This window comes from Leishmania martiniquensis, chromosome 23 (assembly GCF_017916325.1).
Source record: "Leishmania martiniquensis isolate LSCM1 chromosome 23, whole genome shotgun sequence".
NCBI classification, from domain to species: Eukaryota; Euglenozoa; class Kinetoplastea; order Trypanosomatida; family Trypanosomatidae; genus Leishmania; species Leishmania martiniquensis.
In genome coordinates this window covers 162,100-189,958 of record NC_090158.1, presented here as the reverse complement: position 1 = coordinate 189,958, position 27,859 = coordinate 162,100, and the positions used below count along the sequence as shown (strand labels likewise).

At 60.0% G+C, this 27,859-nt stretch overlaps 7 protein-coding genes across 7 annotated transcripts; all 7 read right to left on the bottom strand.

The window, feature by feature from the left end:
• Positions 1 to 265: 265 nt before the first annotated feature.
• Positions 266 to 4,573, bottom strand: LSCM1_06045 (uncharacterized protein; the record flags this gene model as incomplete). The annotated part of the gene is made up of 1 exon (XM_067323477.1): positions 266 to 4,573. One exon carries the CDS (start codon positions 4,571 to 4,573, stop codon positions 266 to 268), a length of 4,308 nt encoding a protein of 1,435 aa, XP_067178582.1.
• A 3,614-nt stretch (positions 4,574 to 8,187) lies between these two features.
• Positions 8,188 to 9,099, bottom strand: LSCM1_06044 (uncharacterized protein; the record flags this gene model as incomplete). The annotated part of the gene is made up of 1 exon (XM_067323476.1): positions 8,188 to 9,099. The coding sequence occupies one exon, from the start codon at positions 9,097 to 9,099 to the stop codon at positions 8,188 to 8,190; it is 912 nt and encodes a 303-aa protein (XP_067178581.1).
• A 1,536-nt stretch (positions 9,100 to 10,635) lies between these two features.
• Positions 10,636 to 13,947, bottom strand: LSCM1_06043 (uncharacterized protein; the record flags this gene model as incomplete). Its single annotated transcript, XM_067323475.1, has 1 exon — positions 10,636 to 13,947. One exon carries the CDS (start codon positions 13,945 to 13,947, stop codon positions 10,636 to 10,638), a length of 3,312 nt encoding a protein of 1,103 aa, XP_067178580.1.
• A 2,657-nt stretch (positions 13,948 to 16,604) lies between these two features.
• LSCM1_06042 (uncharacterized protein) lies at positions 16,605 to 17,558 on the bottom strand (the record flags this gene model as incomplete). Its single annotated transcript, XM_067323474.1, has 1 exon — positions 16,605 to 17,558. The coding sequence occupies one exon, from the start codon at positions 17,556 to 17,558 to the stop codon at positions 16,605 to 16,607; it is 954 nt and encodes a 317-aa protein (XP_067178579.1).
• A 1,895-nt stretch (positions 17,559 to 19,453) lies between these two features.
• On the bottom strand, positions 19,454 to 20,683 carry LSCM1_06041 (uncharacterized protein; the record flags this gene model as incomplete). The annotated part of the gene is made up of 1 exon (XM_067323473.1): positions 19,454 to 20,683. One exon carries the CDS (start codon positions 20,681 to 20,683, stop codon positions 19,454 to 19,456), a length of 1,230 nt encoding a protein of 409 aa, XP_067178578.1.
• A 1,535-nt stretch (positions 20,684 to 22,218) lies between these two features.
• Positions 22,219 to 22,683, bottom strand: LSCM1_06040 (uncharacterized protein; the record flags this gene model as incomplete). The annotated part of the gene is made up of 1 exon (XM_067323472.1): positions 22,219 to 22,683. One exon carries the CDS (start codon positions 22,681 to 22,683, stop codon positions 22,219 to 22,221), a length of 465 nt encoding a protein of 154 aa, XP_067178577.1.
• A 531-nt stretch (positions 22,684 to 23,214) lies between these two features.
• On the bottom strand, positions 23,215 to 23,532 carry LSCM1_06039 (uncharacterized protein; the record flags this gene model as incomplete). Its single annotated transcript, XM_067323471.1, has 1 exon — positions 23,215 to 23,532. One exon carries the CDS (start codon positions 23,530 to 23,532, stop codon positions 23,215 to 23,217), a length of 318 nt encoding a protein of 105 aa, XP_067178576.1.
• Between the last annotated feature and the right edge of the window lie 4,327 nt (positions 23,533 to 27,859).

The window sequence follows — 27,859 nt, the reverse complement described above, 5'->3', positions numbered from 1 at the left end:
GCCGATACACAATTTTTCGGTGCTCTAAGGGGTGATTGAGGGAGAGCAACTGCGACAATGAGGATGAATGGTGATTGTCTTTTCAAGCGACGTCCACGCAGACACACACAGACACAGACAAGAGCATCTGTGAAAAGGAGCGAGCGAGCCGGCTGACTGAAGAGAGTCAGAGGGGCCATGAGGACAGGGGGCGCCCATGACGCAACCCCTCCCCCAACCCTCCCTTCCCTTCTTTCTCTTTCCGCTTGAAGCGTGTGCAGGGCAGTCAGACCCTTACCCACGGATCCTGCTCAGAGGAACGGCTGCTGCTGCTGCTGCTACGTGAGGGCGGGAATAGGGAGGCATAGTGATGGCCGCCTTCTAGTTCCTGCGCCGAGATAGCGCAGAAGGCACCAGTGTCCACGCCGAGCCGCTCCGCCAGTGGTACGAGGGTGGCCGCCATCACATCTACAGTGCGCTGGAGCGTTGGTAGCGACGCAGCACACTCTTCATGCTGTTCAAGAATCTCCAACGTCTCCACTGTGTTAAGCTGCAACTGCTGCAGGGCATGGTGAAGCTGGTAAAGTCGCTGCAGCAGAAATGCAAAGACGTCCTCAAGGCAGTGAATGGGTGGCAGTGTGGAGGAGGCGGCGGCTCCCGTGGCAGCCACCTTCCCCGTCCTTCTGGCGTCATCGCGGGCATCTGTTTCTTCTGCTCCACCCGCCTCTGCCTTCCCGGTGAGCTGCGCGGCGGCCGTCGCAAAGCGAAACACAACATTCTGAAGCTCATCGCGAAATGCGCCCAACATCTCTGCCGTCACGGACACCGAGTCGTGTGTTTGCTCGTGCAGTTGAGTGAGCCGCGCATCGATCTCCATCGTGTAAAGGCGCAGCTCGGCTAAAGCGGCTCCCGGGAGAGCGAGATGGTCCGAAGTACCCCACATGCTCTCTGCCACGTCGCTCTCTAGTGCTGTAGCGTCGGGTGCCATACGTTCTTCGCCCGCTCTTGCCGCTGCGAATTCGTCGGTGTTGGCGGGTGACAGGCCGACTTGCAGGGCGGCCGACTTGGCTGAGGTGTGCTCCCTTGCCTGCTCTGCTGCCGCCATGCGCTCTGCTAGGGAGTCCACATCCGCTCGCGTGGCTGCAACGTCGTCGCGCAAACCTGCCAGCTGCCCCTCGATCGCGCTGTGTACGTTGTGCTGATGGTCCAGCCTCTTCTGCAGATCTTGTACTCTCTGAGCTGTATCCACTTCGTGTGTAGCGTTAACTTCCTCCAGTCGCGCCTGCAGTTGCTTGTGCCGATCCTCAACGGCGCGCAGCCGAAGCTGGATCGGGTCCATCTGCGCCGACTGGTTGGACTGGACTATTTCAACAACATCCTGCACATACTTCTGCAGCGTTGGCAGCTGCTGCCGCTGCACCGATTGGAGTGTGCTGCACTGGTCTGTAAGCCTTGAGAGCTCAAGCGGGACGCTGTCTGTCACCTGCTTGAGCTCCGCCAGATCTTTGGTGACAGTGGCGAGTTGCTGTACCGTGATTTGACGCAGTCCTTTTTCGAGGCTGTCCTGGCGCTCGCGCTGCTCCGCAAGTGATCCATGTAGGCTACGGACGGCATTGAGCAACTCCTCCTGCGCAGCCGCAGCCTCTGGGTCTGACGAGGGAAGAGCAGCAGGAGCTTCGTCCGCAAGGCGCGTCTCACTGAGTCCGGAGATCTCGCGCTGCGCTTTCTCCATTGACGCCTGAACCACTTCCAGCGTCTTTGCGAGAGCCTCGAGGTGCGCCTGCATGTCAGCTAAAGCAGCTGTGTTTTCAGGCGTCAACGACAAGTGGTCTCGCAGGCGCAGCGCGAGGTGCCGGAGACTCGGCTCGTCGGCTGAAATGTGCGTGACGAGCGGCAGCGGAGACAGCAACGATTCCACTTGCCGCGCCGTGAGTGCCGGCTGAGCGTCCATGGACGCTGCCGTTTCCATGCACCTCCTCGACAGGGCGCCCAGCTGCAGTTCCGTGTCGCGCTCTAGCTCATCGTGCCGTCTCTGCCAGTCATCCGCCGCAGCCTCGACGCGACCTTGCAGACCCTCCAACCACTTCACAATGGAGCTGGTCGAGTCTGCGATCGTGAGCGGGACGTCAGCGCAAGATTTCTCGACCGCTCCCATGCGCTCGTCGAGATCCTGAAGCCGGCTGGCGAGCAGTTGCAGGTTGCGCTGGTACTCTTCCACAACTAATGTGTCGGCTTTGGTGCTCAACGCTGCTGCTCCTGCCAGCGCAGGAGTGCTCTCTGCCTCGGCAGGATGCTCGCGCGCAGGCGTCGGCACCACCACGCTCGTCGCCCTAAGCTGTTGAAGATGACGGACGCGGTCCATGAGCTGCTGGTGCTGCTCCTCTGCCCCGCGCCGCTGCAGTGCCTGCTGTGTTCGGAGCTCCTCATAGAGCTCCTTTTGGTGAGCGAGGCGCTGCTCAAGCACCTCCCGGGCGTATTGGACGCGTTCCTCGTGGTAATGCTTCGCCTCCGCCAGTTGGTGCGTCCAGCTGCTGCTCAGCCGTGACCGGTCTTCCTCCACCGCCTGCAGCTTACGCTGCAGTGCCTCGATGTCTTGCTGCACCCGAGCCACCGGAAGCACGCAACTCTGCTGCATGGCTCCCTGCAACGCCTCGTACTTGGCCCGAACATCCTCCACCGTGCGCATCAAGGTTGCCTCGGCCCCAGCAAGCGCCGCCTCCGTCCGCCGGAGACGCTCTTCCGCCGACTCACCTGCTACACGGGCTCGCTGCTGCGTCTCTTTTTGCTCCGCCAGTGCCTGCTCCAGCTGGCGGAGCTGCATGTCGGTGTGCTGCTGCCGCTCTCGGTGCGCCTGCTGCGTGCGCTCCTCCAGCAGCTGGACCTTGCCATCCCAGACGCTTGCCAGTTCCGCCTTGGTTTGCTGCACTGCCTCTGCCATGCGGGACTGGATGCCAGCCATGTCCCTCCGCAACTGCTGTATGTCGCGTGCGCAGCTCTGCAATTGCAGATCCTGCTGTGCGCCGGTGGCGTCTGCTTTCTCCATACTGGCCTCTATCGCGGCGAAGCGCATTGCAGCTTGCCGCCGCCACGCATCAGTGTTGTCAAGCGTCTCTTGAGCCGTAGCCTGTGTCTTGCTCACCTCATCGTGGAGGGGCTGCAGTTGCGTGCGCAGCAGGCCGGTCACCTGGTCGCGAGACATCCACCTGCTATTGCCACCTCGCTCCTGCTCCTCAAGACGCTCCTGCACTGTCAGCAGCTCAGAGGCCTCAGCTTTTCCTTGCACTACTCCGGAGAGCGTCTTGAGCTCCTTTGCGAGGCGATCCGCGTGCGCCTCGACGTCGGCACGGTGCTGCTGCAGTTGACTTCGCACGCCGCGCAGCAGCTCATCAACGTGGCGCTCCACCGTGGCAAGACGCTCCTGCCCCTGCTGACTCGACACGGACGCGGAAAAGGCGGCGCTGCCTAACGCGTCACCGCTGTGGGCGCGCTGCCACTCCGACAACTGTGCCTGCATCTTGTGCATATGCGAGGATAGCCGCTGCTCTGATTCGCGGCACTGCTGCTGCGCGTGCTGGGCCGCGGTTTCGCTGGCGGATGCGATGCGTAGCGCCTTCTGAACATCCGCCTGCGTGCTCGACTGCAAGGCAGAAAGCCGCAGCTTTAGCAGATCTTCCGCGCTCTCGCGGGCGGCCTCCCGTGCCAGCGCGCGTATCTGAGACATCTCCGAGCCCACTTCTGTCTTGACCAGTTCCCGGAGCACGCTTGCCGCACTTGCCTGCCGGTCCTCTGCTTGCTGCTGCAGCCGAGCGAGGCCAGCCTCGAGCACTTCCACGCGGGCCACAAGCGACGCCGGCACACCGGCGGCGATTGACGCGTCGTGCGCAAGGCTACACCCGCTGCTTGTGACCGCCGAGGGCAACGCTCCCGCTCGCGGTGGCCGGGCTATTGCACCAGACGAGGACATGAAGGATGCACCTTCGGCGGCTGTGGATACCCCGCTGACTGCACCCTTGAGCAAGCCGTCTGAATCGCCCTCAGACCCGAGTCGCCCCTCCAGCGCGCGCACAGACTTCTTCAGGGCCCCATTTTCTGTCTGCAGCTGCGCGATTAGACTACGCACCTCAGCGAGCTCAGCAGTGGTGCGGTAAGTCAGCTCGCGGACGCTGTCCGCCCGCTTTGCCTTCTCCAGCTCCAGCTCTAACAATGCACCGCGCACCTGCGCATTAACGAGCTGTAGCGGTGAAGACGACGGGTCAGCTGTCCGCGAATCCGAAGCGCCGGCTGTTGAGGATAGTAAGCGTGGCCGCCGCGCAGGGGTCGAGTGATCGAGCGAGATCTGCGCCAGCGGAGACGAGCCTGTCACGCGCGCGGCACGGTAGCGCAGATGCTGCGGCAAGGGCGGTGGCAGGCTCAAATCCTGGTCGAACACATCGAGATTGGGCTGACTGTCGTGGTGGTTCGGTGACGCACCAAGATACTCGTCGACCTTGCGCTTCGCGCGATCGTAGCTGACACGGCGGTACTGCAGTTGCTCCAGCGTCGCTTCCGTCGAGCGCAGCGTCCGGTCAATAGCAGATTGCCATGTGGTGTCCATGGAGAGGAGAGAGAGAGAGGAGGATGAATAGATAGCGCGCTGCTCGGGGTGCGGAGATGATTCCGCGTGCGTAGGTATATGTGTGTATGTGTGTGTGTGCGGTCAAGCAGCCGGCAAGAGAAGACAACAGCCGTCGCAGAGGCGTAGTCTGTGGATCAGGCGTGCGTGCCTGTCTCGACGCTCAGAGGGAGGGAGGGGAAGATGAGAGACGCTCTTCACCGAATCGTCGACGGAGGAAAAAGATAGAAAGTGGATGGGCAGAATCAAAGTGTTCGGCTGTGACACGGAGTGTACCGCTGCACGCGCGGAAGGGGCGGCGAGTCTATCAATGAACCGCAGTCCGACTGCTGATACTACTTCCCTGCTTTATGCGCGCGTGTGTCGTTCAGTGCGGCTACCGATCGCAGATGGGGTGGTGTGGGTGCGCCTCATGCGACTGCGTGCATGTGTGCATAGGGTGTGGGACGGGGAAGGAAAAAGGAGGACACAAGAGGGGCATAGGAGCGAGTTCGGCGCTTCGATATCGGCCTGGGATGACGACGCACCCGTGCGCGCACAAACACTCACACGAGAAGAGTGACGACGGCCAGCAGTGCCGTGCGGTAAAGGCGGCCCAGGGTCGTCAACCAGAGCTTGGCGCAACGCACGATCAGGAAGCAGAGTGAGGAGATGGCGTTCCTCTCCTCCTTGGCGATGCCTGGCCACGGTAAGGGAGGCGGTGCCGCCGTCCTCCTCCTCCCCCTTCAGTGGGAGAGAGGGAGAGAGAGTAGCAGCATCCTCTTCTTTTCATTTCAATCTGTGTTGGCGCTTATCAGCGGGGCGTTGATCAGCAGACGGATGTAGCGGGAGAGAGGGAGAGGGGCGACAGGACCTTCAGGTGGGCGCAAGCGCAGTGGCAAAGAAATGAGCAGACTGTGTCACAGCAGGAAGACATCCGCCTCACTGTCGGCAGTGCCAGGGGTGCATTGCGAGTGTGCCGCACCGTTCTCCGTACCGCTACTCTTCGGTTTTACGAATGGCTTCGGAGCGCAGCTTTTCAGGCACACTGCAGGGTGAGAGACAGCGCGGCAGGCTGGCGTGTCTTGCGCGGCGACAGGCAGAGAGGCAGTACTCACTCCCAGCAAACGAGCCCTATGCACTAACTTGTCCCATGGCCGCCTGCGGCTTTTTCAGAGGGAGAGGCTGCCGCACGCCTTGTCAGTATCGCAGCTTCGCAGCGGCCCTTCTCGTCCGCGCGGGAGCGCTTGTCTTCATCTGCCGTGCTGGTGATAGCCGCCTCTTTCGTGGAGTGCTTGCCACGATCAAGTGCCATGACTTCATGTAGGCCCCGCACTTCCTCCTGTAGCCGCTCAAGGTGGTGAGCCATCAGCTTATGGGTCTCTTCGAGTTGCTTCCAACAAAGCAGCTGACGCTCTTGAAGTACAAGGATGGCCTGAAGCCACTCAGACGGTGGCGGGGGGTGCACGGTGGTATCCACATGTGATACCGCAGGCATTGTCGACGAGGCACCTGCAAGCGCTTCGTGTTGCACGCAGGCAGATGGCGAAGGTTGAGGCAATGCTGCGGGCTGCGTGAAGGTGCGGCGGCCCTCATCCATGTGTTGCGTACTTTCACGCACCGTACTGGCAACCGCGGTCATGCCCTGAGGGGGGAAACTGTATTGCGGGGTCGGTGGTACGGCGTGAGAATACTGTGTATACAGAGCCTTCTGCTCCGCAACGGCAACAATGGCCGGGTGAATCAATACTCCCGAACCCAACGCGGTGCGCGCCCCCTGCAGATTCTGCAACGGCAGCGGCTGACACGGAATGGCTATACACGTGTACGGGTGTGACGACTGCGTCATCGGCGCACCTGCGTTTGGCATTCACGGGGCGACGGTACGACTCCGTTCGGCTTGGCGTCTGTTTTTCGGCTCCCACAACACGAGGATGAAGTGCAGCAGACTGCGGGAGCTTGTGCGGGCCAGCTGAAGAAGTGTAGGCGCTGCACACCACGGATTGCCTCACCTTGAAACAAGCGGAGAGAAGTATGCCTATGCCGGGAGGGGAGGGGGCGCAGGGCCGGGAGGAGGTGGGGAGAGAGCTCCCGGAACGAGGACGGGATGGGTGGCTGGATGGGAAAAAGAGAGCAGCGGTTGTGACTGGTGGTGCTTGCGTCACTCTATACAAACTCAGTTTGCTGCTATGCGCGCTTGTGTGTTCTGGAAGGGCGCAAGTGGAGGTTTGATGGAGGAGAAGAGGGTGAGGAATGATATTCAAGTTGCGAGAGGAGAAAGCGTGTGCTTGTGTGTGTTGGGAGAGAGGGGTATGAACAGGAAGACTGAGAGAGGAGGAACGTGCACTTGGCGACACTCCGCGTTTATGCTTTCTTGCGCATCTGCCCAGTTCCGTTTCACCAGGTATATCCACACACACACACACATTGGCGACCGCGTGGTGGCCTGCGCTCGGCCTGCACGACTGTGCTCCGCTTTTTTTAAACGCTCAAGGGAGGGATGGCGAGACGTACGGAAGGGGAGGCGTTCAGGATGAAGCACCTCGTGTTGCGGTGACTGCGTTATGCTGATAGGGTACGTAATGCCAAGAGAACAACAACAAAAAGAAACGAACGAAAAGGGGACGCGCGCGAGAAGGCACAACCTCACGTATTCCAGCATAGAAGGCAGACGCGCGATGGCTGCCCTGAGCCGCTTCGCTCGACAAACGCCGAGAGCACAATAAGATGGTGGGGGAGCACCGAAGACAGGCGGCCTCAAGAGAGAGAGAGACAGGGAAACGGAAGCGAAGAGGAGAGGAGAGGAGCACCGGTGCGCATGAGAAATAGGGGCCGTGATGGCCATCCTGGTAATAATGATTGTGGCCATGCCCGTCAACCGAGGAAAAGCCGGGGAGGGGTGAAGGAGGAGGGCGGTGGAGTACGATGGTAGAGGAAGAGTCCATAGAGAGCCAAAGAGGCGCCCCGCAGGCATCAGAGGGAGGAGAGGGGCTGAAGATCCATGCGGAAGATCGAGACGGAGAGAAGAGTGAGAAACGGGCTTGTGGCTGCTCGAAGTGGCAGTATCTGCGCCTCTGCACGCATGTACGTTTTTTCTTGGATGTGCCTGCGCGTATACCGCCACATGCGAGACTGCGTCCGGAAAAAAAGATGGGGGCGGGATAGGCTGCCAACGGCGGGGCGCGGGCGCCCGACACCTTAAAGCAACCGACTCCGTTCGTCATGCCACGCCCACACATGATCTTGAAAGAGGCGAGAGACAGAGACACACACAGAGACAGAACGCAATCAAAGACAGCAAGAATACCACTCCTAACATGAGGGAAGCAAGCGAAGAGGTTACACGGGAGAGGAGGCCAAACATTCGGAGAGTAAAGAAAAGATGCATCCAACACGATGATACCGCGAAGACGCCAAGTGCAAAGAAAGACTTCACAGGGTGGGTGGGTTGGGGGGAGGGAGAGCTGTTAGACAGCACCGTGTGCTCACACGAGAAGGTAGAGAACGTGCCGAGGGATCGGCGGAGGTGCGTATTTGTCTCGAGAGGGAGGGAAGGGGTGGGGGCTTCAGTTCGTTTCGCACGCACCTACGCAGGAGCGGTTGGATATGTGGGCCACCTAGTGCCCCTCCACCAAGGTGGGAAAGGTCAGCCATCCCGTGCACTCGCTCTCGTGGTCGCGGATGTAGAATCGGCCCTTGTTGTATTCCAGTCGAAAGACGGCGCTGTAGGACTTGCCGTTCCAGTCGTGGAAAAAGCGGTTCTGATCTGCCACGTAGACGAGGCACCGATCCAAATCCACCGCGGTGATGACACCGATGTGCCCCCATGGGCTGCCGAAGCTCATCGGGTACACAATCAAGCTGTCCGCCACCGGAGGCACCAGTGAGCCCTGCTTCACGAACTTCGCGGGTACCTTCTCCCACGCATCTTTGTTGTCGCGCGGCCCACGGAGTCCCAGTTCTGTCGCGGTGGTGACTGGTAGGGAGGACGCGGCCAAACCAGCACCGTTCTGTTCCGCAGCGGCTCCCCCGTTCAGGTGGGGCCGCTGCGAGAATGGTGACGGGCCTTCCTTGAGCCGGTACACGTGTGTGCAGTAGGCAAAGCAGTAGGCACAGCTGCGCTGCGGCAGCAGCAGCCGGTGCGTCACCCAAAGCCAGCGCCTGGCGAACTCGACACACTGCCACTGATAACCCATGAAGACACCTTCACGGAAGCTCTTCTTGTTCGTCCATGTGCTCGAGGTGCCATTGCTGTACGCAGGCACGCCGTGGTGAGTGTAACCACAGACTTCGTGCAGCGTGACGGCACCAACCCGGCGGTTTCTGCGGGTTGTATCCAGAGTGCGGCTCATCTGCGTTGCACTGGAAGCGCTTTTGAAGTAGCGATCGATATCGCTGCCTGCGGCTGGATGCGATCGCTGGGGCTTCCCCATCGATTTTGGCGCTACCGTCTCGCAGGCGCGTGAGGAGCGGGCTGTGTTTGAATCAGCTGTTTCAATGCCGGCTTCAGCAGATGACGCACATACCATCGTACGCAAGGTGTTGGCCCTAAGCGTACGTACGGCCTCGAGAGAGGAATGCGTGTGTGCAACTCTCGTGTTTAATGGCAGCAGTTATCTACTCCCAAGGGAAAAACAACGAGTGGGGGGGGGGGAACTCACAGCAAAGCAGCAACAGCGCCCGGCTTCCGCTCCATCGAGGGACGGTGGGGAAGCGAGGAGGTATGTGCGAGTACGCGACGCGCGAAGGATAGCGGCGGACGGAAATAGTGGCAGTGAAGAGTCGGTCAGGGAAAGGACTACGCCTTGGAGGCGAGTCCGTAACGATTCGTTCAGCGCGCACATTTGTGTTGGTGCGCGCACATCGTGCGCATATGTGTATATTTATGTGTAGATACATACACATGTGTAACGTGAATGGGTGGGGTATGAGCGGAAGGGGAGAGATGGGTGGCGCAAGGGGGGACGCAGCCATTTTTACATGCGGTAACGTGTGACACTGCCGTCTGCAGAGAGTGGAGGTGAAGAGATCCACACTTTCACGAGCAGATACACAGAAAGAGAGAGACGAAAAAGAAAAAACACCCCAGGATTGCATTGCAAAAACACCACACGTGACAAAGGCGAGCGCTCCCGTGACGGCCGCTCGCCAATCTCACAGATGTGTGTGTGTGTGTGCTCTCCTGGTCTAAAAGGACAGGATGCCATTGCTGCTCCGTTCTGTGTTCTTTTCAAGGGCCGTGAAAGCGCGAAAGAAAGGGAGAGGAGGTGACGCATTCCGCCCGGTGGCGCGTGAGATGACCCCCTCCTCTGCATAAAACCTCTTTTCCATCGCTCACTTGAGAGCAGCGCACATGGCTGCCGCCTCTGCGATGGGGAGGAAGTGAAAGGGACAACGACAACGAAAACAAGACGAGCGCGGAAAGGGTGCAGGTGGCGCCACGATGAGTAGGGCAACAGCTCTTGCCCGCCTGACATCTCAATAGTGCCACAAGATGAAGAAAAAAGGTGGCGGCCTTTTTCACGGCCAGGCGACAGCAACATGCAACATGAGGCGAACACACAGACAGAGAGAGAGAGATGCCCGTAACGCTGATCGGCAATGCGAGCGCGGACGTTGGCTTCGGCAGGGGTCCAAAGGTTTCGCCAAACAGGGAAAGACTACGAAAACAAGAAAAAGTGAGTAAGGGGCAGCGGAAAAGGAGGAGGGAGGGGGGGTGAAGGCAAAGAGAGAAAGTGATGATCATCCACTTGAACACACACACACACACACACGCCCTTCCCCCACTCGCCGAAGGCATACTACTCAAAAGCCGTTCAGCTCGCCGAAAGTGGGCGGAGACGGAGGTAAGGTGTGGCGGAGAAGACCCACAGGGAAGACGAAAAAAATAATAATAACCAACATCAGACAAGCAGAGGCGAAAAAAGAAAACGGCCACAACTCAACGCGCCCCGTTACGCAAAAAAACGGAAAGACACGCCGAACGTCGCTCCCACTCCAAACCACACATAATGTATGCGCGTGCACATGCACACGCACACACGGCACAGACACATGTGCCCGCCCTAGGCGACGCGCAGGACATAAGAGATGGGCTTCTTGCGCAGGGCGAGAAGGGGCACGATCGAGCCGACGACAGCCGCCACGAGTGCCATGCCGAACACAAACGCCACCAGCACGTATGGAAAGCTAAGAGTGAGCGGCAGAACCAAAATCTGGCACAGCTGGACAGCCATCGTCATACCAATTGTAGTGCCCACCACCAGTCCCAAGACGAACGCGGAGATGACAATACAAAGGGCTTCGTAGACGGCACCGCGCATGAGCTGCGCGCTGCGGAAGCCGAGGGAGCGCAGCACGCCAAACGCCCACGCATTGAGCTGCACGTTCGAGATAAATGTAGCCCACATCATGAAGGCACACAGTATGATACAGATAATCGAGGTGAAGTAGAAGAAGTTCATAATGAGGTTCTGCACGGAGCGGAGCTGCTCCACAGTGGCCGCGGTGTCGACGGTTGTGTGGAAGAGCCCGTCGGTGTGCGCCTGGAGCGCGTTCACAAAGAGCTCTCGCTCGCGCTTCGTGAGGTCACTGCGGAGCTGCACGTAGAGCGCTGCCTGGCGCACCTCCAGGACGGAATTGTTTGTGATGCGGACCGCCTCCTCCGGGTCAAAGTCGATCTTCGGCGGGTTGAGAAGGCTCTCGAAGTAGCTCACCGGAATAAGAATTGTACCCTTGTTGAACAGGATAGGTAGCGAGGAGACAGCGAGGAAGCCGGAAAGGCGGTTCATGAGGGCGCGTGGCTCGAGGTAAAAGATGGTGGACACTGGGTTGGGGTTCTCCTGCAGGTAGTAGCGGAAGCGCAGCTGGGCCGCGGAGTTCACCCCTATCCCTATCTCATCCTCAGCGGCAGAGGAGATGATCATGGGAACAACGTGCGACTCCTTTGCTGTTGCGTTCGGGATGACTGCCCCCGGTGGGAAACCAGTGGCTATGATCCTCTGCCCCCTTTTCGCGTCGCGATGCGGCGGGGACTCGTACATGCTGCGAATCACGTCGCGTTGACCGAAGGTATTGATTGGGTACGCGTAGTTGCTGTGGTAGCTGTTGACCATGTTGAACTCCGGGAACGTGGCTTCCATGAAAAACTCTGTCACTGCCCGCACATCGAGGGTGCGGAAGTTGCCGACGAGGTTGCCGACTTGCGTCGTGCCATGTACTTGCGGGTACTGGCGCAGCGGAAACGAAGTATAGGCCCAGTGCGTGGCGTAGAGGCTGCCCTCACTGCGCATGAAGGCGTCGATGTCGGCCTGGTCCAGTGGGTGAGCAAAGGAGGCGGAGGTCACCGTCACCGGCGCACCAGTCGTCAGCTGCGCTAACTGAGCGGAGATGGTGGACAACATGGCAAATGTGATGCCGGATGCCGAAAGGCACGCCACGCTCAGCAGGAACATCATGTACGCCTTGGAGTTCCGGTCGCGGTGGCTGCGCAAGTTTTTGCGGATGAGTGTGCGCAGTCGCCTCTCGCGGCCCCACAACAGCAAGTGCAGCACGAGCACCTCCGCCGGCCCTTGGACAACATACATCATCATGCACAGCCCGGCAATCATGCTAATGAGCACGACATCGAGTAGAACAAAGAACATCAGCATATTCGAGAAGATAAAGCTCAGCGGCATGAGGTAGTACACCAGGAATCCCGCCACGACCAAGAACACACCGAGGAAGACTTGCCACATTCTCAGGCCCATCTCCTCCAACCGGACCGCCTTCACGTGCGCCTCGTTGTACACCTGACGATAGATGTCCAGAGCATCACGCAGGCTACTCCCCAGCGCCACCTTGACCGGGCTGTAGGTGGCGATCAACGGCAGCACCAGGCCCATCAAAGTGCTCGCCACGATCGCAAAGACCGGCACGTTGCCCAAGCGGGCTGGCGCCTTCGTGAAGTTCGCCAGCAGCTGCTCGAGTAACGCGTTTGCGCCACATGCGAGTGACACTCCGCCCGCCGTTCCAGGCAAGGTGAAGGCGAGCGTCTGCATAACCAGGATACCGATAATCTGGGTGCGCGGCATACCTTGCGTGCGAATCATGGCCAGCTCGAACTGCCGCTCCTCAGCGTTGATCTGGAGCAGTGTGAACAGAAGGATGGCTCCGAGCGCGACGATGCCGACCACCACCGTCACGCTCGCCGAGGTCATCAAAGTGCGGAACGTGTCGAGCGTCTTGATCATGGTAATCAACGGAAACTGCACGGTGCCGTCAAAGTTCAGTCCCACAGATTCCATTACTTTGTTGCTCTTCTCCGCCAAAATGAGCCCGCGCTGCTTCGTGTCGGCATAGTACATGTCGTACCGCCCCTCCAGCATGATCACCACCAGCATCGCGTAGTCCTGGATGTTGAGGGGGCGTGTCACAGGGATGGAGATGTTGAATAGATCAGCGAGGGTCGGGAAGTAGTAGTCGCTGGATGGGCTAATGCTCTGCGGCCCCAGCAGGCAGCTCTGCTCGACCAACACATCCAGGATTTGTCGACAGTCCATGACGACAGTATTGCCGAGCGCGCTCGAGTACTTGCCGGACGTCGACTCCACCGCATCCGCCATGGTCGCCGCCATGCTCAGCGAAACGACGTCGAGGACGGATATCGAGTTCTCTGTGATGTTGTTGAGCTCGAAGAAGGCTTTCAGGTAGAAAGAGATGGGGCCTGTCACCACGGTGGGGCGGGTTACGTTGAAGGAGAACGCGTCCGTACCAAGAATGCTGCTCAACGACGACAGACTGAGGCTGAGATGAGCGCGTTGGCCCTTGTTAGCGGACAGCCCCACGTAGTCAGCGGCCGAGTAGAAAATGTGGGCCTCGTCAAAGCCTATCTCGCGGTACGGCCACCCGCGTCCAATGCCGAGCCGCTCTTCCAGCTCAGAGTTGATGAGCAGGACGTTGACCGCGGCGGTGCGGGCCGTGGCATCATCAGTGATGCCGCGCAGCTTGGCGCGATAGGCCGCCTCGGAGCTCAGGTCGACGCGAGCGAGCCACCGCGGCGCGGCACCAGCGACGACCGGTGATTTGGACAAGGACTGGTTCAGCTTTGTGTAGTTGAGCAGCTGCGCCGCGCCGCCACCGACGAGAACCATGTCCATCTCGCCCACCGTCAGCTCCGCCAGGCGTAGCAAGATGTAAGGGGCCTTAAAGATTCCGATGAGCACAATAGCGGAGAAGAAAACAAGCAGCATCACCGCAACAGTGCCGATGATGATGTTACGCGGTCGTCGCCGGACATCTGCTACTGTGTAGGCCCAGCTCAGCCTGAGTCCTTCCAAGAAACCGCTCTTGCCATCCGAGTCCCCCGACTTTCTCATGGGCACCTCGACACTCATCTTGCCGATGATAACTACGGAGAAGCAGCGGGTTCGGTGGTGAAGGTGTGGGGTGGGTGAGGGGAGGGTGGTGGTGGGGGGTGCAGGAAGAGGAAAGGCCTCCCTTTCTTTGAATCGCACGCGTTCCTGCGTTCCCCTTTTGAATTCCCTGGGCTGCTCGTTAAGCAAGAAAATCAAAACATCAAGGGAGGGGGCGCGTGGGACGGGGGGCGCGGGAGCCCAACGACGCAGACGCACGAGAGTTGATCAGCGATGAAAGCGACAATAAAGCAGCGGGGCATGCACGCTGATGAGGTTCACGCCTGCGCTCTGCCGACGAAAAGGGGAAAAGGAAAGGCTGAAATCGTCCTTGGAAATGCAAAGGGAAAGCGGGAGGCAGCAGTGAGGCGGACACCGCAGATGAGAATGTGCGGCCTGAGGTGCGAGCTTTAGGGGGAGAGGGGATGCTAAAGCGGGGCCTGGTGGATGACCCGATGGTGCGGAAAAGGGTGTTTGGGGGAGGCGGAGTGTCGACGGTGAAAGAGAGGCTCCAGAGACTACGGCTCAACGCAACAAAATATTTGCACGCCCACACACACAGAAAGCGGAGCCGCAGGGCGCGGCGGCACAACAGCAACAGCAGAGACGACGCGAAGGGTTGAAATGTGCTCCGCCCACGAGAAGAAGGGGGAGAGACAGAGGCGGAGGCGAAGACAAAAGTGCAACGAGCAAACAAAGAAAAACAAACAGGAGACGACCCCCCAAACCAAAACGGAAACGAAAATTTTGGGGCTCAACAGGGACAAAGGCGGAGCAAATATAATATATATGTATAGAACGGGGGGAGGGAGGGGGGAGACGGGTTGGCTTACGGGGTGTGGACGGCGTCCAGGCAAAGAAAAGGTGAAGCGGAGAGAGAGGAGGCGAAAAAAAGGGGTATGCTTGACAGCCACAACGACACGAGAGGAAGCGAAGATGAAGAGTAGCACACACTTGAAAATAAAAAGAGAGGCGGGGAGAGGAACGCTTCCTGGAGGCAGCGCGCCTGCACAGGACACGCTCCTACGCTGGCTGAGCGGGCAGGGGGAGGGAGACAAGTAGCGACCCCTCGAAAAGAAACTCCTTGTGTAGGGAGTCCACCGCTCTGTCCACGCCTCGCTGTGTTTGTATGCTTTTCTTTTCTCAATATGCGTGCTGGACTCCGTATTGGGGGTGGGGGTGGGGAGGTGTCCTGCAGGGGCCCGCACAGACCAGAATGAAGGGCACCGACCAATGCACACGCTCACACACACACACACAGACACAAAAGAGAGAGAGAAGGGTGAGGGGGTGAAATGGAGGGCGTACGACAGCGCACACAGAAGGCGTATTCATAAAACAGGCGAGGAATCGGTCAAGTCAAACGTATGTGCACAGACTTGCACAGGCTTGGACAGACTCGAGAAGAATGAAGGGCTCTCTGTGGGCAGGACAGGGAGAAGGGCAAACGCAGCGGAAGCGGGAAACGCAAAGAAGAGGATGGAGGGGGGAGAGAGCGGGAGGGGGTGGGGGGAAGGAGTAGTGGATACGGCCAAAGAACGCAGGTAGAGGCGGCCCGTGTGGTATGCCTATGCACCTGCTCGTGCGTGCACGTCAGCGTCTACAATAAAGATCAGAAGTCACATACACCACACACACACACAGAGACAGGCAGGCAGGCAGACGCGCGTGCTTACGGATCTAAGAAGCAGAGAAAGACGCAGTAGTGACAGCAAAAGCGGTGCAGCGAGCGAGCAACGGAGACAGGGCACGCTCACGCAGGCACGCGTCCTTCTTGCGACCGATCGAGTCACCGAGAGAGCTAGTAAGAGAAAGGAGAGTGGGCGGGATAAAAATACGTGTGAAGGGAGGGTGTAGAGGAGATTGTGCGAGGCGAAAGAAAACGCAATCCACACAAACACAAAAAGCAGGAAAGCAACAAGAAGCGAAGTGTAGCACTTCTTCAGCCACTGAGAGAGGAAGCCAACAGGTATACCCACGGGCAAGCACGTTGCATGTGGAGGTGTGCGTGTGCGTGCGTAGATGTATGCGTGCGTGTGCTCGAACATCGAGACACCGAAAAGGATGAAGACAAGAGATGCAGGGAGGAGAGAGGGCGGTGTCCAATGAAAGAGAAGCAGCAACAGTGAGAAAAAAGGGGTGCATGCGGGCAGGGACGCATGCAAAAGAGCAGTGCCATTCATCAAGGACGTGCCGTCCAGTTTCCAGCCATGAGAATACTTCCCGCGCGCTATACAGATACGACGATGCCGGCGTAACCTGTGCAGAGTGCTCACGGCTTGGATCCATACAAGTTGACGGCAGCAGATGAAGCGGGGCCTCGGGGAAGGGGAGGCGCGATGGGGGAGAAGGACGATGCTGCCCCGGTATCTACCCGAACAGTCCCTATTATTTTTGCCCGTGCGCTACAGAGTGCGCCGGTAAGTCGAGCAACATCGACAAAGACTACCCAAAGAGGGAACGCGAGGCGGAGAGAGACAATGGCCGAGGGCTGCTGCCTCGCCCATCAGAGGTGGACTGAGCACTGCGCAACCCCGGGCAGAGAGGGCTCGAGAAGGGTGAGAAATGGTAAGGGGAGCCGTTTCGGGCGCGTCCACTACACAAGCGACACACCATAAATTGCAAACAGAGGTCGGCCCTCATGTAGACAGTGGCGACAACCGCACACGTGCCTCCTCACGGATGCGTGATGCTGCCTGTGCCACTGTGGTTGGCTGCGCGCGGCCGTACCGCGACTCGTCTACCGGAGGAAACCACTGCCGCAGATCAGCGGCGTGGTGGTGGACAAGGCGCATGCCATCCCCCACCGTCGGGTTCAGTGTCAGGTACCCACTTCGCTGCAGCTCATGCAAGACGATGTTCTCTGCCTTGTAGGAGTTTTGTGGATGGGCAACACGGCGCACCAACGAAGGCGGCACCGGCGGCACAAACACAAAGGCATCGTGCGAGCCACGATAGTCGTACAGTAGTGGGGCGTCGAGGAGGCTGTCGCTTTCGTAGCGGGTGAGCGCCAGGGCCAAGGGGTTTCCCACCCTCTGCGAGTAGCCGAGCCGCATCACCTCCCCCTCTGCCACGTCCTCCGTCAATGCCTGACACTCTCCGCTGGGGGCTGCAGGGGAGAGGGGTAGACAGCGAGACCGGCGAAAGAGGTCTTCCACCGCCGAGAGCGAAAAATGGCTGCGAGAAAGATACACGTCCGCGTTGCACACCATTGTCAGGCGATGCGAAAGGAGCTGGTTCGCATAGGCAAAGAGGTCGGAGTACAACGGCATGCCGCTGGCAGAGCGCACCACAGGCACGATCGGAACGGCATGGCGTCTGCTGAGGCGTGTGGTTGTTGGCGTCGCAGACGCTGTGAACGTCAACTCATTTTGGAAGTCAGGGTTGCAGAGAACATGCTTCAGTAGATGCTCGTAGGCGTCGGCTCCCTCCACGATGAGGTGAATGGAAGCAACGCCGGGATGCTGTTGATTGAGCCTCAGGCATTCCATGTACTCACGCTGGCGAGCTTGCTGGTGCTCGAGAACGTTTCCGCCTATGGCAAGGCTACCGAGAAGCTTGCGAACGAGGAAGTAGGATGTGACGATGTTCATGCTCGACGTCAAGGGGGATAGCGAGCGAGGCGCGCCCTTGCGTCTGTACAAAGAAGGAGGAGGAGGGGGGAGGGGAAGCGATGACTTGGAAGACTGGCAAGACCTCTCCTGCTCGCCCCCCCAGCCGCAGAGGCAAGGGCCCTTCGCTTCTGCCACTCTCTTTGTTTCAGTCCGCCAGTGACACAAGCACCTTAAACACGCGGAGGTGGCCGCGGCATCGGTTGCGTGTGCCGAGTCCCATGCGCGAGAAACACAAGAAAAAAAAGAGGCTTACCCAGCTGAGTCACCCCTCCCCCTCCCCCTCCCTCCCCCCACAAAGGATTCCCTCTTTGACCTTCTCTCTGCCTGCCGACCCTCATTTGTGCACCCGATCGGCCTTTTGCACAGTGCACACAGGCGCGCATGTGGACGCGTGTCGAGATGTACGTGTCAGAGGCGAGGGAGGATGAGTGGAGAACGAACGTTCAGGGACGTTGCCGTGACCAGCTGGGTGGGGCTGCAGACAGGCTCACAGTGAACGACCTAGACAAAGTCAGCTCTTCAGCTGAAGTGCGTCTGTCTTTGCAAGCTGCGCCTGTTAAAGGAGGCGCCCAATACGTAAGCGAAGGGGTCACGTACCTACCGATGTCGTGGAGCGGCGCGTGTGTGGGTGGTTGGGTGGCGATACCGACGCCAGCTTCCCTAGCAAGCCTTCGCCCCCGCTGCTGTCCCCCCCCACATATTTCACCCGACCCCTCCCACTGCACTTTATCTCATCGCAGAGTCCGACCGGATCACTGCCGTCTTTCTTCTCGCTCAGCATACAGAAAAACGAAGCCACGCCCACACGCCGAGATGAACAGAACAGCGCACAAGGCGGGCACAAGGCAGAGGATATGCAGACACGTCCGTTTGCTTTGTGCCAAAGGTTTTCGCTTCCTATCGTATACACTCGACTCCCACTCACAGCGTCACTCGCCCTCGGCCCTTTCAGCGAAGCCAATCTCGGCCGGCGTGCTGCAGTCGCAGACACGCACTACAGTAGTGCGCCGCCTCCGCCACCTCAGCACCAGCCGAAGCCTCACGCCCCGCCTCACCCCCACGCCTCGCCACACAGGCGGTGACCTCGCAGCCGCCCCACGCTATGCGGGTTCCCGCGTGAAGCGCCCCCCCTCCCCCCTCTACACACACACTCGTGATGTGTCCACGCGCCCCGTGCGTCAGTGGCCAGTGCGGGGGGGGCGCACGTGTGCCCACCTGCCGCGCCGACAGCAAGAGGGCCTGGCCCGCGGACGTCGCGTGCCGCTTGGCCCTGTGCCGCCAGCAGCGGCTGGTCGGCATTTGGCCAGGGACAGGGGACTTCTCGGCAGCCCCGAACGAGGCGGGGCACTGGACCCTGAGGTGCCGCGCAGCAGGGTGAGTCCTCCTGCTATGGAGGGGGCGGAGGAGGAGACAACGCTCCCAAGCACGTCGGGACGCAGACAAGATGCTAATCACGTGCTATCCGCACACACACACACACACACGTCTGCTGTGGCGCAGACGTGTGTGTGTAGATGACACGCGGCGCCCAAGTGAGTCGTACAGGAGAAAAAAAACAACAAAAAAACGAGACAGATGCCAACGAACGAAAAAAAAAGACTCCACACCGTCTAAGGGTCGTCGGTGCGTGGTTTGTGCTGTTGGGGGCCACCCGAGGGGGTGCCCCTGCACACCTCAAGACATGATGGACCACTTACATGGTGGTGAGGAGAGGAGCAACAGGGGAGGGGGAGGGCATGGGGGGGGAGAAGTGACGCTGCGGTCTTTCATCCCTCAACCATGTTGCCACTCGCGCCTATTGCGTCCCCCCTCCCCGTTCTCCTCTCGCGACTCAAAGTCATACGCTCGCACACTTAGATTGATGACGGCGAGTTTCAACGACGGTGCTGCTGCCTTTCCTCTGCCGTGATGTCTGCGTGCAAGAACTGAAACTCATGCGTCGTCGTCTCCGTGTACGCCTCTCCCTTCCTCAACGCCGTTGACGGGAAGGCTGACACGTTGGGGCTGTTCGGGAAGTACTGACATTCCAAGCAAATGGCGCTGTGCTGTTGGAAGCGCTGCCCCTTCGCACCTGAGGCGTCGGCTGGCAGGCCGTTCGCCGTGTAGACAACGATGGTTGGGTTCGTGGTGCACACTCGCATGCGAAGCTTGGTCGCCGGACTGTACAGCAGTGCTGCCTCTCGCAAGGTCGAGTCCCACGTCTCAAGGGCGACTGGGTCGTCGTAGCCGCCGCTGTCACGTCCTTCTTCCTTCGTCGCCTCCATTCCCTCGGCCAAACAGCGCAGCTTCGAGTAGTCGTGCACGGTGCCCTCGACAGAGCGCATGTCACCATTCGGAATCCTCCATTCATCCGTCACGGCAACGTACTTGGATTGCAACTGGAGATAGTGGTTCGTGATGCTTCGCGGCAGCGGCGCCTTCGCGTCCGCTTCTACTGGTCTCGGCACACCGTTAAGGTTCCAGTATGCGTGGTTCGTCAGGTTAATGACCGTCGTGTCCACTGGGGTGTTGTCGGACAGGGACGCTTGCAGGACGTACTTGAGGGTGGGCACCGAAGCCGACTTGATGATGCTGTAGGTGACTCTCACGAAGAGCTCACCCGGAAAGCCCTCATCCATGTGCGGTGAAACGAGGTGAAACGACACACCGGTCTCGTCCTCCCCGTCCGAGAGGAGGTATTTCCACTCGCGGCTTTGAAATCCGTCAGGACCGCCGTGAAGGTTGTGCGGGCCGCAGTTCTTGGCAAGCGTGTAGAGCATGTTGTTCACCTCAAAGCAGCCATTGGCGATGCGCCCGGCGTACCGCCCGATCGTATGGCCGACCACCGCGTCTGCACTGAGGGCTTCCTCTGGGTTTGTGTAGCCGAGACACACATCCATCCACGCTTCTTCTGGCTGCGCCGCGGCCTCCGGTGTAGCAGCATGCGCCGACGCTACTGAATGCGGCTTGCGCACCTTCACCGAGTTGAGCGCCGCTCCATGGGAAAGCAGCTGCACACGCAGATGCTTCGAGCTCAGCGTTATGAGGAAGGACTCGCCAAACGGCTCGACGTGGGCACCGTACGCCGAGGTCACCGTTGCCGAGACAGGCTGACTGCCGGGCATGTTAACTTGTGAAAAAAAAAGGTTGGTGCTGTTCGTGCGTGTGTGTAGCAAACGACCCTCGCCACCGTATCGCAATGACGTGCAAGTCGCGTTGTTTGTTGGACCTCGGCGAAGAGGGAGGAGCCTCGCTTGGCGACGGTGTGAAAGGGGGGAGGGGGCAGATCGGAGCAGCAGACGAGCAGCAGCAGAGCGGAAACCAGCGCCGGCCCACGACGTCTTCCCTCGCACTTCGAACGGCGACGAGAGCAATAGGGGCAGGAATAACAAAGTGTGTATGAAGGAGGGGGAGGGGGCAAGAGCGGCCACCACGCGCGGCGTTTTTTTTGTCCCTTTTCCCTTGAGAGCCGTGGTAAGAGGAAAGGACAAAGGCCTACGATGGGCTGCTGAGGAGAGGGGAGGAGGAGGCCGATGGAGTGGGCCGGACTACGCTGATAGCGAATGGGGGAGGGCAAGAGGTAGACTTGGTGGGTGGTGGTGGTGGTGGGGGAGATGAGCACGGAGCAAAGATGTACGTGAGTAGGATAGGCGCGTGCACACACACGCACAAAGATGGTGAGGTGTGAGGCGAAGAAAGGAGAGGGAAAGGGGAGGGCAGAGGCGTTTTTCCCCTGTGTATGAGTGTATGTAAGGGCGCGTTGTGGAACAACAGGCAGGAAAGGTCCCGGTGCAACCAGAAAAAATGCTGATGAGATCGATGCGCCCGCAGTCGCTGGCAATACACGATGGGCCCTTAGGCGGTGCCGCGGAGGCGCACAAGGGTGTAGAAGGCCTCGAGAACCGGACGAGAAATTAAGAGGAAGCGAGGGAGAAGAGGACAGAGGAAGAGGAAAAGCGGTGTGAGACGCGCGCGCAGGCACGTTAGGAGAGGAGCCCTGCCGCGGCGTGGCCAAAGAGAGTCAACGGAGATGGGACGAGGGGGGAGAAAGGGAAGAGTGGGTAAAGAAATGCGAGAAGATCTGCGCAGAGAGGGGGGGTGGCGGCGGCGGCGGCGGAGGGACAATGTGGCGAGAGACTCATCAGATGTGCACCTACTCCAGCATCCATAGACAAGCACGGCCATTCCCCTCCCCCTCCCTCGCCCCCCCCCCGCACTCGCCACACCCACACCCACACACTGAGGCACACGAGAGGCGGAGCTTTCTGACAGTTCCTGATCAGCGCTTTAGCGCCTCTCGTCTGTGCATGAATGCCTGCACGTCTACGCCCCTCAATCGGGACGCACGGCCACGCCATTCCACACGCATAGCGCCTGCCCCGGCCACACAAGCGAATATTCTAGACTGGATTGGGCCGCTCCGTCCGCTGTGTTGCGCACTTCTGATGGAGGCGAAGACGTACTCACCGAGGGAGGGAGGAAGAAAAAGCGGCGACGATGAAGTTTGAGAGGCGAAACACTCAGCGTAGCGGAACATAGAAAGGGACAGAAAAACAGGAAGCAGCGGAGGGGGCAGGCAAAAGTTGCGCATGCACAGGGGGTGGCATGACGTAGTGACCAGAGGTGGCCTATCAGGAGTGGGGGTGGGGTGGGGGGACGACTAGGAGAGGTGGCGCTGGCGTTGCCGCTGCCTTCCAACATGAGCAGCTGCTGCTGCAGAGGGCGAATATTCACCGTTCTTTTGCGACAGGCGCGTCTCTTCGAGCTCAGCGGTGGCGTTCAGCGTGCGCTCAATAAGATGCAGCCAAACCACCTGCAGGTTCGCCATGGCCTCCGTGGCCACAGACTGAACGCGGTACGTGTCGTACTCGATGGCCCGCATGAGGTCCAGGAGCGCGACAGTCAACTCGTTGATCGTCGCAAAAGAAATAGGACGTCTCATCTCCTGCCCCGCGCGGCATGGATCTGGCGCCAAAGAGTACTGCCGCGATAGCGGTGGAGCGTTGCCGGCTCGCCGGTTCGCAGAGGCGGGGAGGAGGGAGGACAAGGACGATGACGCCAAGCAGTATGATGGGCCCGGCGAGGCAAAGCCACTGGGCACTGACACATCCCGTTCTGTGTGCATGAAATGCCAAGAGAAAAGAGTGCGTGATCTTAACACTTGCTCCGTGTGTGTGTGTGTGTCTGAGCATTCCCAGAGCACATTAAGCTCGTGGTAGAGCGTCTGATCATGCGGCAAGGCGCGTCCACGCGTGGCGGAAGGCGTAGACGGGGGTGTTAGGCGGTGACGGGCAGTCCAAGGAAGAAAAAGCGGGTACAGATGCCACGCGGTGCGAGAGAGACGGCAGAGACATAGACGCCGTGCACAGCGCATTACGCTCCTTGGCGAGCCAAAAAATCAGACCAGCGGACTAGACCCTGCAGCTGATACACCGTCCAGCCGCAAAATGGTCTCCCGGACCGTTTCGCCAGTCTTTGCATTCTTTGAATGTGGCAGTGCGGTGCAGAGGTGATGCACGCATATACACACAAAAAAACGCACGCTAGTCCATTGCCGCCGCTTCCACCCACTGTATTTCACTTTTGGCACTTGCCACGCATGACTAACGGAAGAGTGCGTGCAGTAGCGAGGGGAGCAGTGCTGTATACGCGCGACCTACCGAAGTGTCTCTCCCATCGTGCTGCTGAGCGGACAGAGCCACATGCTGCAGGAGTCGCAAGGCATCTCGCGTGCGCTTTGCCGCCTGACGCCACCGCGCCGCCGCGGCCCTTTTTGAGCCGTCCCGGCACTGCGGAGACAGCGCCCGGGGCATTTGGCTGTGGACAAGGTGTACCAAGAGGACACACGTTTCTTCGCCGATGGAGGTGGACAAGGGAGCTGGGCAGCAGCCAAGACTCTTGACCACCGCGCGTGGTGCCATCTTGAGAGAGGCAAACACAAATGCCGCGCACACGACGAGGCGGCCCTGAGCATGCGACAGGTACGGTAGCCTTCGCAGGCTCACGTCGAGAGCGATAGAGGTGCCCTCGCCGTCGAAGATGAAAGAGGACACAGCAAGGGGAGCACAAACTTCGCTTACCCGGCAGTCACAGTACCCCTCCACAGTGCCTGTCGAGGGTGGTGGTGCAGCGCTGTCGTCCAACGTCCACGGGAGCACGTACGTCACTGCCTCAGATACGGAGAATGGAGCTAGACCGCGCTGCTCTTGCTCGGCTTCGAGGGAGCGTCGGCATGCCCGCGTCGTGTGCTCCACCACAGCTGCAGAGGACACACCTTTTGTAAACTTTGGAGCCGCGCGGCCGCACAACTGCCCCCAGAACCACTGCACTGGAAGCTTCACGAGCGTTGCAGGGCCGGTGACGTTGGCGCTCTGATGTTTCGACCGTAAACACTCTTCACTCCACTCCACCAGGCAAGCGACCTTTGCCAACTCGTCCAGCAGTGGCAGTGATATCAGGTAGAGCGCTTGGTCGGTAACGCCGTTGTTTGGCAGCGGTCCTCGCACAGATGATCCGCCTTGCACCTCAGCGTCTACCCCGTTTGACAGCGCGTCCCTAAACCGGTCGCCTGCTGAACGCAGAACTTCGTCCGCGAAGTTTTCCGCGGTGCTGGCGGGCGCCGCAGGCATGTGCCACACTCACCCCAGACCCAATCAGCAAAAAAGCGGCGAGCTCTACGCACCGACCGGAGTGCAGCACCGTCTTGATGGCACACGTGATCAGGGCGCCGATGAAGGCATTCAGCCAATGCCGTGACGGCATGCTGCATGCCAATGCAGGACGAAGATTCCGCGGGGCAGCTGCGATGCCGCCGACGGCCTTGTCTATCAAGCGCAGGCGTTCCATGCAGCGTTGCACTGCGTGCGCTGCGACGACGCTGTCAGACTGCAAGGCCCACGCCGCCTGCAGCCATCCGTCCGACGCACCCGTCAGCGCTGCACATTGAGCAGCCGCTAAAGCATGTGCCACCTCAATGGGCGCCACCGCTTCTCCGATGTACTGAGCCACTCGCCCAGTGCACACAAGCAGTAGCAGAAGAGCCCAGCATTGTCGTGCCAAGCTGTACATCCAGGAGCGCCGCCACGAATGGAGGTGCTGTGCATGGTCGGCAGTGGCACAGGCGTCCTGGGGGCTTGTTCTCCACGATGCCGAGACCGCTCGAGCAGCAAAGATCAAGAGGCAGTTAACTAACACGGTCAAGGCGAGCGCAAAAGCAGGCGCGCAAGAGGCAATCAAGTCGATCACCGTCGCTTCTTTCCACAATGTTAGCCTCGGCGCTGCCAGCGGACTCCATCGCGGCAGCGGAAAGAGAAGCAGAAGCTGTGGAGGCAAACGCCCGCTCGTAGTGCTTGCAGGGGCGGAAGCGTCGCAGGAGAGCGAGGAGGGGGAGGAACATGGGCCACCCACCGTGCCTGGTGCGCGCGGAACTTCCTCATCGACGACGTTGCTGCGGATTTTTTCAGCGGCGCGCAGCACCACTCGTGTGGCGGCTTCATTTTGAAGTACGAGCAGCGTTTCAAGCGAGTTAGCGGCAAAGCGGGTTGGCACCGCGTGGAGTGCTGCGCGCAGCGCTCCGTGCGCAAGCGTGTCACGAAGCTGTCTCCACCTGTCACTCGAGGCGGATCCTGTCTTCGAGACGGCGCTCCCTCTCGCCTTCCCCGGAAGTCGTGCATCATAACTGACACGGCTCGCCGTCGCATGCGCACGCGAGGAGACGATGGACGCAACAGTGTACGTCTCCCGCTGCCACGGTCGCATCTCGTTCGCGCGCAGAGAGACGCAGAGTTCACGCAGAAACGCGTACAGGCGGAGGTAAAAGCGCACACGGCGAAATATCGCGCGAGCCTCCGGCGGTTGCGCCGTGGCGGGGCATTCTGGACTCTGCTGGCCTTCGACACTCGCGCCTGTGCCGCTCTCAGAGGCAGCACAGAAGTCACGCAAGACAGCCGCCATGGAGCCAGTTTTCATGCTTGTGAGATGTGCCTCTCGATTTCTCAAAAGCGCATGTAGAGCCTTGTAGCCGCGCACAAACGCCACCTCTTGCACCAGCGGCGTGGCTTCGACAACGGTGTGGAGCTGCACGGACGCGAGAGTCGAGGCAGCGGATGAGTCTGAGGCTGCGCAGTGCGGCGAGTCGGTATGCCACAGCACGGTGCTCTTTGAGCCGCTTTTGTCATCGTCTCCATCGGACAACGCTTGCGAGGGCTCGTGCTGCTCCCACCTTTTCATGCTGGTGCCAACACGTGGCGCTCGTGATGACGCTTTTGAAGAGAGGGAGTATGATCGGCCCGACGTGCGATCGCGGCGCTGTTTCTCCGGAGTGCCAGAGCCGAGCGAGGGGCTGCTGCTTCGCTTCGTCTGCGCACGAGCAGCTGCAGTGCTGCCACCGTCGTGGCCACCCCGCAACGGCGACCTGCAAGGCGGCGATGAGCTCCTCCCCAGCGGCATCAGCAACATACCCCACTGCATCCCTTCGCGGCATCCTTGAACGCCAACGCACACGAACCAGTAACACAGCTGCGAAGCGAAGCGGATCATCGCCGTCGCTGTCGTCGTTCCATGGGAGAAGGCTGAACCGCCATAGGGGCCAGCGGCGGCGCTCGTGCGCTCCTTCGCATGCACATCCCCGTCGCTGAGATTGGCAAATCCAAAGAACGCGGCCACCTGCGACGGCGCAACAGGCATTATGTGGTGCTGACGAGCCACCAAGAAGGGTAAAACGTTTCGGTGACACGACCACGTCGCATCGCTGCCGCTCACGAAGAGCGTCGAGAAGAGATGCCCCAGCTGGGCATCGGTAAGCTGCGGCAGCGCCATCGCTGATGTCGGCGGAATTTCATGCAGCACGGAGACAGAGGCGATAGCGCTCGAGGCCCGCCACGCGTGTGTGAGGTCGCTATGTGACGCACGACGATGCACCGGGTGCACTCGCAATAGTGCGGGCGTGCGGATGGGCTGCGCTGCGCCCGTTCCTTTCCGTTGATGAGGAGATGGCCGGTGCGTCCGCCTTCTCATCCAGCGCGGTGGTGGTGCCAAGGAGAGCGCGTGGTGCTTTCGGAAGAGCTGTGCTGCCAGTAGACGACGCGGCGAAAGAGTCCGTACCCGTAGGCGATCGCACGGGCACGAAGCTGAGTGCCCCGGCATGTAGCCGACATCTCTGCGACGTCGACAAGGGCGCGCTCTCAGTGATTGGCTCGTGCATATCCTTCACGGCACATGCACCGGCGTTTTCGGGCGACAACTGTGCGATGCGGTGGCCAGCAATGGCTATGTAGGAGGCACCATCCATGCGGCGGGACGCACAGGACCGATGCTGCCGCTTCGCTCTTGCCAGTAAGCTGCGACGACAGCGCGCGTTAGATGGCACTTGCCGGAGGTGAGTAGGGAAACGAGGAGAAGAAGGAGATGTGGCTCTCCCGAGCATTGAACGCGTCTTGGACGGCGACACCACGGCGCGTGAGCGGCAACGCAGGCGCACAGTCGTCGTCGCCTGAGTCGCTCCACTAAGGGGCGGCATGCGCCGACGGCCCACGGGCGCTGTTGCGCTCAGCGGCACCTGCATGATAGCGGTGTGGCTGCCGCGCGCGATGGAAGCCAGCGATTCACTCGCTCGTCGGCTCGTGGAGGTATAAGTGTTGCTGTCGATCAGCACCCTTCGTTTGTACACCGTGTTTTCTCGGCCCCCAGCCAGTTCTTCTGCGGCACTTGAATACGAGATCGGGATGGGGACTGGCAGCGCGTGCAGCTGCGGCGACACCCTCGGCGACCGGAGATGCCTTGAAACATCTGCCGTGGCACTGTGCCTGCCGCTGGAGAGTGGGGGCACCAAGGTGGAAGCATCTGCAGTCGAGTGCGAGAGGCTATGCGGGTGCATCCGCTGCCGTATGACCCACACCAGTCGATAGGAGGAGCGGAAATGGGAGCGGGGCAAACCCGTCGATTTTGTCGCGTGTGACGCTGAGCCAACCAACCGACACATGCGCAGACGCAAAAGTTCTCCGCCAACGGAGGAGTGGCGAGCCGAGCAGTGGTGGCAGTCAAACAGGGAGAGAGAGAGGGAGAGAGGGGGAGAGAGGGAGGGGCAGGTGTGTACGTGTGTGTGTGTGTGGATGTGTGTACATGCGTGCGCACTTCGGTGGCTGCCCATGGGGAAGGCCAGCAACCGGCCCTCTTCGCCCCAGTTCGGAATATATATATATATATATACGCTACAGGCACACAACTCGCGTCAATAGAGTTTGGGTAGCGAGTGAGAGCCTGAGAAGAAAGAAGTGCTGCCGGGGTGACTAGGCGGTGGAGGC